At 48.3% G+C, this 12,500-nt stretch overlaps 2 protein-coding genes across 3 annotated transcripts in view; both read left to right on the top strand.

The window, feature by feature from the left end:
* lpcat3 (lysophosphatidylcholine acyltransferase 3) overlaps positions 1-6,827 on the top strand; it is a 15,631-nt gene extending 8,804 nt beyond the window's left edge. Inside the window, exons 8-13 of one of the 2 annotated variants that reach the window (XM_084444277.1) lie at positions 12-98; positions 569-735; positions 4,505-4,652; positions 4,875-5,030; positions 5,158-5,284; positions 6,561-6,827. In XM_084444277.1, coding sequence (XP_084300403.1) covers positions 12-98; positions 569-735; positions 4,505-4,652; positions 4,875-5,030; positions 5,158-5,274 — 675 coding nt within the window. In that variant the 3' untranslated portion in view covers positions 5,275-5,284; positions 6,561-6,827. Of the gene's footprint in view, positions 1-11; positions 99-568; positions 736-4,504; positions 4,653-4,874; positions 5,031-5,157; positions 5,285-5,515 lie in introns of both variants that reach the window. The other variant, XM_084444276.1, reaches the window with a different exon arrangement.
* A 2,197-nt stretch (positions 6,828-9,024) lies between these two features.
* Positions 9,025-12,500, top strand: part of clstn3 (calsyntenin 3) — a gene marked incomplete at both ends in the record, with an annotated part of 25,874 nt that continues 22,398 nt past the window's right edge. Inside the window, 2 exons of the mRNA XM_084444263.1 lie at positions 9,025-9,091; positions 11,783-11,905. Coding sequence (XP_084300389.1) covers positions 9,025-9,091; positions 11,783-11,905 — 190 coding nt within the window. The remainder of the gene's footprint in view (positions 9,092-11,782; positions 11,906-12,500) is intronic.

The following is a 12,500-nucleotide window of genomic DNA, read 5'->3' as shown; positions in this document are numbered from 1 at the left end:
CCCCCCGTCAGGCGCAGCCCTTCTGGTACCAGTGTGTGTTCATGCTCCTGTGGGTCAAAGTCATCCTGTACAAATACGTCAGCTGCTGGGTGATAGCGGTCAGTAGCTCTGGTCACCAAAGCAACCACATCATCCTTCCACAGACTAGACTCTGGACCACACACACACCCACACACACACACCCAGACACACACACACACACACACCCACACCCAGACACACACACACACACCCACACCCAGACACCCACATGCACACACACACCCAGACACACACACACACACAACCCCCCACATACACACACACATGCACACCCACATGCACACACACACACCCACACCCAGACACACACACACAGACACACACACACACACCCCCCACACACACACACACACACATGCACACCCACACGCACATGCACACTCACACACACACACCCACACGCACACCCCCCCCCCCCCAACAAACACACACCATCCTGACTTGAAGGAACATTACGGTACAGTAAAACAGGTTCTGTGGTTCTACCGGTATTTAGACGTTTGACTGTCTGCGTTCTCTCATTCAGGAAGGCGTGTGTATACTATCAGGGCTCGGCTACAACGGGCTGGGTCCAAACATGGAGCACCAATGGGATGCCTGCGCAAATATGAAGGTGTGGCAGTTTGAGACCACGCCCCTCTTCACGGGCACCATCGCCTCCTTCAACATCAATACCAACGCCTGGGTGGCCCGGTTAGTCTCACACACACACACACACACGCACACACACCACCGCAGGTCACGCTGTTTACAAGAAAGTGTAATATTTCAGGAGTTAATGACTGGTACAAGGCCATGTCAGATAAAATGTGTGTGTTATCTGTGAATGGGGTGGAGTATCATTCCTGGTGTGAGTGGGAGACGTCTACAGTAGTTAGCGTGCTCTCATTGGGTGACCTACTTGCTAAACAGGTCTGTATATATTAATAGTCAAGTATGTACCGTTATTGAGTAATCAACCATTGGGCACATGTTCAAACCGTTAAAGAACAGCAGAGAAGGACACCATGGGTCCTGTTTCAGTGCCCGTGCTCTAGCGGTGTGCTCTAGCGGTGTGCTCTAGCGGTGTGCTAGAGCAGAGTTGCCATTTTGACAATACAACCATCAGTAAGTCAGCGGTACATGAATACAGCCCCCAGTAAGTCAGCGGTACATGAATACAGCCCTCAGTAAGTCAGTGGTACACGAATACAGCCCTCAGTAAGTCAGCGGTACATGAATACAGCCCTCAGTAAGTCAGCGGTACATGCATACAGCCCTCAGTAAGTCAGCGGTACATGAATACAGCCCTCAGTAAGTCAGCGGTACATGAATACAGCCCTCAGTAAGTCAGCTGTACATAAATACAGCCCTCAGTAAGTCAACGGTACATGAATACAGCCCTCAGTAAGTCAGTGGTACATTAATACAGCCCCCAGTAAGTCAGTGGTACATTAATACAGCCCCCAGTAAGTCAGGGGTACATTAATACAGTCCCCAGTAAGTCAGAGGTACATTAATACAGCCTCTTTCACAGCTGCGCAGGGCGTGCTCATCCTCGCTCATTCATTCTTGGCCTTGTCCATGCCAGCGCCGCTTACTGACCACATCCAGATTCACAAAAATAGGAAACTGGCCCTATATGCTTCCATCTCTAAAATAGGGCCCTATATGCTTCCATATCTAAAATAGGGCCCTATATGCTTCCATCTCTAAAATAGGGCCCTATATGCTTCCATCTCTAAAATAGGGCCCTATATATGCTTCCATCTCTAAAATAGGGCCCTATATATGCTTCCATCTCTAAAATTGGGCCCTATATGCTTCCATCTCTAAAATTGGGCCCTATATGCTTCCATATCTAAAATAGGGCCCTATATGCTTACATCTCTAAAATAGGGCCCTATATGCTTACATCTCTAAAATAGGGCCCTATATGCTTCCATATCTAAAATAGGGCCCTATATATGCTTCCATCTCTAAAATTGGGCCCTATATGCTTCCATCTCTAAAATTGGGCCCTATATGCTTCCATATCTAAAATAGGGCCCTATATATGCTTACATCTCTAAAATAGGGCCCTATATGCTTACATCTCTAAAATAGGGCCCTATATGCTTACATCTCTAAAATAGGGCCCTATATGCTTACATCTCTAAAATAGGGCCCTATATATGCTTACATCTCTAAAATAGGGCCCTATATATGCTTACAACTCTAAAATAGGGCCCTATATGCTTAAATCTCTTATTAAACCTGTGCTAGTTCAGGAAACTGATAGATAAGCCTAAAAATGATAAATCGCACACTTATTTCTGATATAACTGTTTAAGAGCACTAAACGGAAAACATACTGCATCATATCCAAACAATATTAAAGCTTTTATTTTTTAATTTTACCATTGATTTAGAGTGCCATCAATTAAAACAGGAAAATATACTTTTCCATCCTTTTTGCATAAATGGTGCTATTGAAGAGCATGATCGGATGGGATCAGTAGATGATAGAGGATGATACTATGTTTTAGCTGAGTATCTAGGACTGGAATGAGGAACTGATCAGCACTGATAAGATACTGTGAGGACAAGCAATATAAAATGTACCTGTACTTGTTACACATCGCAAATAAACTTTCTATTCTGTTATAAAGCCCTCCTAAATTAGGGTTATATACAACAGTATATATATTACAAATGTCCAGCAATTGCAATTGTAATGACAATTTCAATTAAGAGAAAATGTCAGTGGTAGAAATGTAAACACCCGTTCAAAAGTTTGCCACTCCATGCTATGTAAATGTTTTTCTTATTAACAAGTTTTTTCTTTTGTCAGTAATCTCTGTGGCTCTTATATTTTGCACGAAGTCTGTTTTGTAATATATCTTGTTTATATTGTTGGACATGGTGTTTCTGAACTCTCCGGGGCCTGATTCTATCTGCTCAATTCAAGATCCCCAAAATCTGGAGAAGAGCCCTAGTTGTCACGATCCCTAAGCCGAACAAGCCTGAGGGGGACTCCAAGAGTTACCGCCCCATCTCTCTGTTATGTATCCCCTTCAAGATCCTTGAGCGTTCACCCTCACCACCGGTAGCGGACAGTGAAGCAGGTTGCGACGCCTTAAGAACGGCGTCCCCCAGGGATCTGTCTTGGCCCCCCTTCTTTATAACATCTACACCTACAGTACGACCTGCCGATCACAGTCTCCAGGAAGTACGCCTACGCAGACGACCTTGCGCTGGTGTACTCAGCTGGAGACTGGCAGGCCGTGGAGGAGACCTTGAGCCAGGACATGCAGACACTAGCGGCATACCTCCGGAAATGGAGATTGAAGCTCAGCGAGGCAAAGACGTGTCGGCAGCCTTCCACCTTAACAACAAGGAAGCCAAACGTGAGCTGCGAGTGCACATCGATGGAACACTCCTGCCATGCTGCGCTGAACCAACCTACCTCGGCGTGACATTGGACAGGTTGCTGACGCTCACTGTGCAAGAAGTTAACAGCTCGTGTGGCGTTGATGAGGAGACTGGTCCGATCAGGCTGGAGCGCCAGTGCTAAAACACTGCGTACGGCAGCCCTAGCCCTGGTCTACTCCACCAGTGGATATTGCGCACCGGTTTGGTGTCGCAGCGCTCACACCTGCCTCATCGACCCGCCTATCAACGAAGCCTTGCGCATTGTGACAGATTTGATTTGATTTGCTTTATTGTGGAATAAAAAAGACAGCATCCAAGGGATAAAATACATGATAAAGAGCAAGCGCTTATTTCCATCATGGTCCCTGATTTGAGAGACAGGATGCCTGCATTCCACTCCTGTGGACAACCTTCCCATCCTTGCAGGCATCCAGCCCGCTGGCCTCCGCTGCGCAGGAACCACAGCACGTCTTGCCTGCCGGGCCGTGGAGCCTAACCACCTGCTCCATGACGGGCTCGCTGGAACAGCGGAGCCTCCCTAGCATCTCAAGTCGAGACACCATTTTGCGCCTGCCACACGAGATCTCCTGCAGCAATGCAGAGATATTAACATCAGCGAGGCAGGTGGGCGGACTACATCTGGCGCGCGGAGTGGGAGGCGAACACCTCCAGACTTCGTGATTTCCTCCTGGCCGCCAGTCCTTCCCCTCCCGGGATGGACTTACCCAGACCGGCGTGGGTGGGGCTTAACCGCCTCCGGACCGGCGCCGGGCCATAATGTGTCAGTGGAGAGGGAACAAGTTTTACTAACTCTAACTGCAGTGTAATAATGTATAATATATATGTATATAGGACTATTATATACTGTACCTGTGTGTGTGTGTGTGTGTGTGTGTACCTGTGTGTGTGTGTGTGTGTGTGTGTATATATATATATAAACACACATTATACTATACTAGTATAATATCACTGGTACAGGGGTGTAAATAGGCTAATATGGCATGGCCTGTTGGTGCTGATGAGCTGGCTTGTTGATTGACCCCTGATTGACCCCTGGTTCATCCCTCAGGCACGTGTTCAAGCGGTTGAAGTTCCTGGGCAATAAGATCCTGTCTCAGATGACCACCCTGCTGTTCCTGGCCATCTGGCATGGCCACCACTCCGGATACATCATCTGCTTCTCCATGGAGTTCTTCATCGTTAACGTGGAGAGACAGGTAAGAGGGGAGGAGAGACCTACGGGGGAGGAGAGAGGAGTTCTGGATAAGGGCGGGGCCTGAGAGCACTTATTGAACGTGTGAAACGAGAGATGAGAACCTATCAGATCAAGCCTGTCCCCGGGCCGATAATGCACATTGAAGCCAAAGGTTAACCAAAGAAGATTCCGGAGCTTACCGGTTCTAACCGGTGGTGTCTCCGCGCCTCTGTCTCTCTCTCAGGCTCAGGCGTTGGTGAGGGACAGCCCCCTGCTGAGCAGGTTGGCCAGCAGCCCTCTCTACCCCGTCTTCTATCTGGTCCAGCAGTTCATCCACTGGCTCTTCATGGGGTACTCGCTGGTGCCCTTCTGCCTCTTCACGTATGACAAATGGCTGAAGGTAACATGCTAAGGACCCTGCGGAAGCTTCTAGAAGGCTGCACAGATGAGCACGTCACTGGATTATTATTGGGGTGATAGTCATCTTACAGATGAGCCGTCAGTGTTGTCGTTTTTGTGCTTTGCAGGTGTATTCGTCCGTCTGGTTCTGTGGTCACGTGTTCTTCTTCTTGGCCTTTTTGGCCCTGCCACACCTCCGCAAGGCGCTCGTACCGAGGAGAGAACGCAGCGAGAAGGAGGACTAGAACTGATACGGTAAGCAAAGCAATCTCAAGTTTGTGCATCGGAATCAGATTTGGTGCAGACAGATGTGTGTGTGCTGGAGGTCTTTGTTAAGCATCTCCGCGTTGTCTTTTTCTTTGGATGTATTTACAGTTCACTGAAAAAGTAGTACTTTCAGAGTTTTACTTTCAGAGTTGACTATCGCTAGAAATGAAATGTCTGATAAAAGGCCTCACAGCTGGATGCTTCCCTCATCCCTCCCAGGTCTCGCTGGATGAATGCTCACCCAGGATGTGACTGAAGGGAACTGTGATTTTAAGAAGGAGCAGATCAGAAAATATTTTAAGGCCTTTAGTAATATATTATATGTTCATGTACAAATTTTTTCTTTCGATATATTTTTGTGTTTTGGACGGGATGGGTGTTTTTCGGAATCTTGGAACAAAAGAGTACAGGAAATAACCGTTGTGCCACATGGGTAATTGTGAGCCAATCAGGGGTGATTTCCTGTTTTTTAAAGGCGGGGGTGGGAATACAGTGAACTTGAGAGACTGAAGTATTGTGTACACAACATTGCACTCGCCACTCACGGGTTTGGGGTCCGCTGAAGGCTCCGTTTTGTGATATGTCCTGTTTCAACTCTAAACCCGTACTCCTATAGGGAACCGGAGCAGGACCGAGGTTCATGCACAACCGAAATGTATTTGGCACTTTCAGATGTAATAATACGACATGCATTTTTGCTGTAGAAAAGGAGAAAGCTTGCTGCTCTGATGGGGAGGATGACGTCCAGGGGGGGATGTTGGTCATGAAAACCATTTGCCCAGGGGGGGATGTTGGTCATGAAAACCATTTGCCCATCACTCACTCACAATACGCACTGTAAGCCACACTGTACACACTAACACATGACTCGAAATGGCCTTGTATTATCAATGAATGTTTTTACATTTCTGCTTTCAATTCTGTTTGAGTTCTCTTTCTCATTTTCTGTGCTGGATGATGACGAGGTTTCATAGCTGTTCTAAGAGGTTTGATAATGAGATGATTTTGTAGCTTTGGATCAGACACCATGAAGGGATGTCATTCTTTTCCTCCTCACATCCCCACTCTCTGTCCGTTTCTTGTTTTTAATTCTCCTCCTGTTCATCCTCCTCTCGGTCCACTCACTCCTGTCCACCCCCCTGACTCCATGAAAAGGTTGTTTCTGTTTAAACTGGAACTTAAGAGCAAAAAAAAGAAGAAGAAAAAACTAAAAACTGGTAACCAAAACCACCACGTTTGTGTGACATCATTCCAATGTGACCAGGATGATGAGTGGTGGAGTGGAGCTCCTCTAGTCACCAGTAGAAGCTGCCAGACTACTGACGAGGGGGCCAGACATGTTCCACCCCCCCGTTTAAACACGTCTCTGTTCCTGGGATGGTGCATCTGGTACCCCTTCAAACGCAGACCCATCACCAGGAGAACAGCGACTTAATGTAGCAACAACCCAGATTTTAATAATATTTATACTTGCGGTAATAATTAATTGATGTGAATTAATTGTTATTATTCCAGAGACTACTTTTTTGCCTTACTCCTACCAAATGTACAAAGGAAAAGAAAAATGAAAAAAATAATTTTAAATAAACTTTTTTGTAATGTTCAATAAAATGCTGGATTTAAAAATGCGTGTGATAATTTGTGTGTGTGTGTGTGTGTGTGTGTGTGTGTGTGTGTGTGTGAGAGAGTGAGAGAGAGAGAGAGCATGTGAAGTGTCTCCACTTCCGTTATCTGTCTGGCATGGGGCAAGAGTGGGCGATATGACGTCATTTTGCAGTCTGGGCGGGGACATGCGGGACGGTTAAGGTGGCTGTGAAGACCGCGAGCCCCTCAGACGTCACTAATGAATTACACAGAGAGTCTAAAATAAAATCATGTGAAATTATTAATGTGGCCTACTAGCTTATACCTTGTTCCTGACTCAAATTCTATAAACGGGATATAGAGATCTTTGGGGGGCTGGGAGCTGGAGGGGGAGGTGGGGGGGGGGAGAGAAGGACGCAGTATGGGCGGGTTAAGAAACGTCGAGAGGGAGGGGACGTCAGCGTGATATTCCCATCGTTTTTTTCATCTCATACGACGTCCGCTGAAAACAAGGACATCGGCCTGCAGATAATACCCGGTTCATATCACAGCGTCACATCGCTCTAAGGCATCAACATATTTCATAAAACCGAGAGAAGAAGAACGTAGCATCAAACCCGTCACGCGCGGTTTCGGTTGAGTCTGCGGGGGTTAGCGGAGCGGCAGAGGCGCGAGAGGCGGATGCTGCGAAGAGAGCGTTGGTACCAAATGCGCCTCACACTCATCACGGTAAGGTAACGTCGACAACGACTGGCATCAGTTTTCGTATACACACAACCTTCTTCAGTGCCTGCGACAAAATATTCTAAGAGTCAGAATAGGCTATTGACATTATGGCATCTATAGCTTAACCCGCTAATGTCCATCAAGTGGGGTTTTAAAATCGATTAATTATTGTCGCATACGCGTGTCTCTGTGTAGGGCTGTGATCACTGATGCCTTGAACAACATAGGCTATGTAGTAAATTGCCTTAGCCGACTAGTTGCATTTTGTAAAATATCACTAGCTACCCTACTCCGTTTAGTTAAAGGTCTGACTTTTGGTCTCATTTTTACGCATGACAATGAGTGAATGAAGGGGCTATATGGAGATGTCACCACTTAAGTCTCAATAGGCCACTTCCAAATGAAATCTTTTTATATTCTGTGTCGAGCGACTGCCACTGATACGATACCAGCTGTCTGGCATTTATTCCCCACCGCGACTTAAACACGCAGAAACACACCCACACACGCAGTCTACACGGGCCTGTGATGCGCGCACTGCCGGTAGCCTACGGGAGAGGAGGTGCGTGGATGCGAGCCCATGACTGTTCTATCATCACCACGATCATTTCACAAACCTTTGCTGACGCGACATTGCTACGTCACACACATACATTCCATCTTAATTATTCATGTCGGTTTGTTTTGATTCAGTCTAAAGCTCCATTTTATTTGACCGTTTAATGTGACAGCCACGCTCTACCCCAGAGGGCCTATAAGGCTAGCTAGAGCATCCATTGCCTAAGGTTGGAAAACAAACATAGGCCTGTTAATTCTTATAGTGCACGCAGAACTGATAAACCTGTTGGGATTTGCTGCATAGGTATCAGATATAATAAGCCTAGTCTATGATTCTATCTGGCTATTTCTCTGTCTGCCTGTCTGTCTCTTTGTCTGTCTGCCTGTCTGTCTGTCTGCCTGTCTGTCTGTCTGTCTGTCAGTCTGTCTGTCTGTCTGTCCGTCCACTTCTCTTCCTGGTCTGTTTTCCAGTGCTGGTCAGGTTAATGCATGTACTGTACTCCTCCCCCCTCTTCCTCCCATCTTCCTCCCTCTCTCCTCCCCTCTTCCTCCCTCTCTCCTCCCTCTCTCCTCCCTCTCTCCTCACCCCTTCCTCCCTCTTCCTCCCTCTCTCCTCACCCCTTCCTCCCTCTTCCTCCCTCTCTCCTCCCTCTTCCTCCCTCTTCCTCCCTCTCTCCTCCCTCTCTCCTCACCTCTTCCTCCCTCTCTCCTCCCTCTTCCTCCCTCTCTCCTCACCTCTTCCTCCCTCTCTCCTCCCTCTCTCCTCCCTCTCTCCTCAACCCTTCCTCCCTCTCTCCTCCCTCTCGCCTCTCCTCTTCCTCACCTCTTCCTCCCTCTCTTCCTCCCTCTTCCTCCCTCAGATGGACAGAATGAGTTTTCTCTCCTTCCTCCTCCTTTGCTTGACTTCAGTTGCCAGCGGCAACAAAGGTCAGTGTGTTTCCTTCTTCAGTGTTGATCTCAGTGCTGCAGGTGTGATGGTTTCATCGCCATGGGAGCACAACTCATACTGGCGTCTCCGTGGCTGTGTGTGTGTGTGTGTGTGTGTGTGTGTGTGTGTGCTCTGTCCACATCCCTCTCTGTCTGGAATCACACGCAGTCATTTATGATTATATACTGATCCCAACATATTTTTAGGCCATCAGTATGCGTATATTGAATGTATATTCTGTATACATATATGCATATACATACATACATACATACGTACGTACATACATACATACATACATACATACATACATACATACATACATACATACATACATACGTATATATTTTTGTGTGTGTGTGTGTGAATTGTGGTGCTACTGTGTGTGATTGCTTGTGTCTCTCAGATTATGATGAATCATATTGTCTCTGTGGGAGATTCTTGGAGAACGACGACTCTGACTCATCAACAGGAGTCAGTGAGGATTGTGAGGCCCAGAGCTCTGAGAGGAAGACAGCCTGGAGAGAGACCGCCAGAGAGGGAGAGAGACCGCCAGAGAGGGAGAGGAGGGAGAGAGCAGTTCAGACAGACCATGGGGCGGAGGGGAAAGACGGAAGGACAGAAATCGGAGGAGAGGAGAGAGGGTTAGACGCATTGACAGGGAAGGAAAGAGAGAGTTTGTCCCCGGAAAGTGATAAACGATAAACAGAGTGATGGACAGATAAGCAGAGAGAGGAGCTGGAGAGACAGAGGCGGGCGAGGGAGATCTCTGAGTGAGAGAGAGAGAGAGAGAGAGAGAGGGACTCAGAGAGAGAGGGGAGAGAGACAGAGAGAGAGAGAGGGACTCAGAGAGAGAGGGGGAGAGAGAGACAGAGAGAGGGAGAGAGAGAGAAGGACTCAGAGAGAGAGAGAGGGACAGAGAGAGACAGAGAGAGAGAGGGACTCAGAGAGAGAGGGGGAGAGAGAGAGAGGGACTCAGAGAGAGAGAGAGAGACAAAGAGAGACAGAGAGAGAGGGACTCAGAGAGAGGTAGAGTGCACTGCTCTGGGAGAGAGTGATAGAAGGTGATGTGTGTCCGTCTGTAATCCCCGGTGTAATCCACGGCCCTGATGCTCAGATTAATGCTATATTGCAGGGCTGGACAGAGAGAGAGAGAGGGATGGAGGGAGACGGAGAGAGAGAGATGGAGGGATATTGCAGGGCTGGACAGAGAGAGAGAGAGAGAGAGAGATGGAGGGATATTGCAGGGCTGGACAGAGAGAGAGAGGGATGGAGAGAGGGAGAGACGGAGAGAGAGAGAGAGGGACAGAGAGAGAGAGATGGAGGGATATTTCAGGGCTGGACAGAGAGAGAGAGATGGAGAGAGGGAGAGAGAGAGAGAGAGGGACAGAGAGAGAGAGATGGAGGGATATTGCAGGGCTGGACAGAGAGAGAGACGGAGAGAGAGAGAGAGATGGAGGGATATTGCAGGGCTGGACAGAGTGAGAGAGAGAGAGAGAGATGGAGGGATATTGCAGGGCTGGACAGACAGACAGAGAGAGAGAGAGACGGAGAGAGAGAGAGAGAGAGAGAGAGATGGAGAGAGCCAGGACGGAGAGACAGAGTGATAGAAGGATAGAGATAAATGACCAGGAGAGGGACGGAGCAGATGCCCGAGGAGGAGGAGGAGGAGGGGATGGAGGAGGAGGGGATGGAGGAGATGGAGGAGGAGGAGGAGGGGATGGAGGAGGAGGAGGGAATGGAGGAGGAGGAGGGGATGGAGGAGGAGGAGGAGGGGATCGAGGAGGAGGAGGAGGGAATGGAGGAGGAGGAGGAGGGGATGGAGAAGGAGGAGGAGCGGATCGAGGAGGAGGAGAGGATGGAGGAGGAGAGGATGGAGGAGGAGGAGGACTGCATTAGCACCAGACGGAACCTTGAGGAGAGAAAATGAATGTGACTCTTTGATTGAAAGGGGTGTGTCTGAGGGAGGGGATGTCTCTCTAGCCAGACAAACCTTATTCATTGATATTGGTTAGAGAGAGAGTCTTATCTTGGGGGACAGCAGAGTAATTGCTCAATAGCGAGTGTCTCGCCGCGTCCCAGGGACACAGCAGCTGGGGCGCCATGCTTAGACGCAGATACCTGCTAATAGCGCCCACAAGCCTTTGTTTTAGTATCTGATTGTTTGAGAGTAAAATTGTCATCATTCTAGCTCGTTAACTCTGCCTTTGATTGATATGGGGTGTACGCGGGGGAAATGAATAATTAATGCACAATTAGACATCGGTTCATAACAAACCTTTGGTGTTTGATTGTGACCAGTGTTCCTGGGTGCTCTGCACCTGTGGCGCTGCTGATTGATATGTGCAATATAGCGCTCCCAGAGTGATAGGGCCAAATCTGTCTGGCTTTAATTACCCTGCCAACCAGCTCAAGGTGTGGAGTGACGTGTGTGTGTGTGTGTGTGTGTGTGTGTATGTGTGTGTGTCCGCGTGTGAAGGTGGTTTTGAGTATGCATGTGTGTGTGTGTGCCTGCGGGCTTGTGTGAGTGTGTGTGTGTGACAAGGGACAAAGCATACAGACACACACACACACACACACATATGCACAATGTCCCCTCCCTTAACGGGGTGTTAAAAATAGACACATTGCCTCCGTCTAATTGCCCCATTTAACCCAAAGCCTCTTGGTCTCCTCTGTGTGCCGTTCAGCCAATAAGCACAAGCCATGGATCGAGACGGAGTACCAGGGGATCGTCATGGAGAATGACAACACGGTTCTGCTCAACCCACCCCTGTTTGCCCTCGACAAAGACGCTCCGCTTCACTACGCTGGTAGGGGGGCAGCAGGGGTCCGATGCAGTGGGCTCATAGATTTAGCTCTGTTTATGTCATCTCTTTGTTTTGTTGTTGTTGTTGTTTATTATTACTTTGTAAAGCACTTTGTGACCCTGGCCTGTGAAAGGTGCTATAGAAATAAAATGTACTTACTTACTTACTGTATAGTATTAGAGACAGGGCCTCAACACTCTCCTGTATGACCCAGGGTTAGAGACAGGGTCTCAACACTCCTGTATGAATCCAGGGTTAGAGATAGGGCCTCAACACTCTCCTGTATGATCCAGGATTAGAGACAGGGTCTCAACACTCCCATGTGAACCCAGGGTTAGAGACGGGGCCTCAACACTCTCCTGTATGATCCAGGATTAGAGACGGGGCCTCAACACTCCCATGTGAACCCAGGGTTAGAGACGGGGCCTCAACACTCCCGTATGAACCCAGGGTTAGAGACGGGGCCTCAACACTCCCATATGAACCCAGGGTTAGAGACGGGGCCTCAACACTCCCGTATGAACCCAGGGTTAGAGACGGGGCCTCAACACTCCCATATGAACCCAGGGTTAGAGACGGGGCCTCAACACTCCCATAT

Source organism: Borostomias antarcticus, assembly GCF_949987555.1.
Source record: "Borostomias antarcticus genome assembly, chromosome: 10".
Lineage (NCBI taxonomy): Eukaryota > Metazoa > Chordata > Actinopteri > Stomiiformes > Stomiidae > Borostomias > Borostomias antarcticus.
This window is presented reverse-complemented; position numbering and strand designations above follow the sequence as displayed.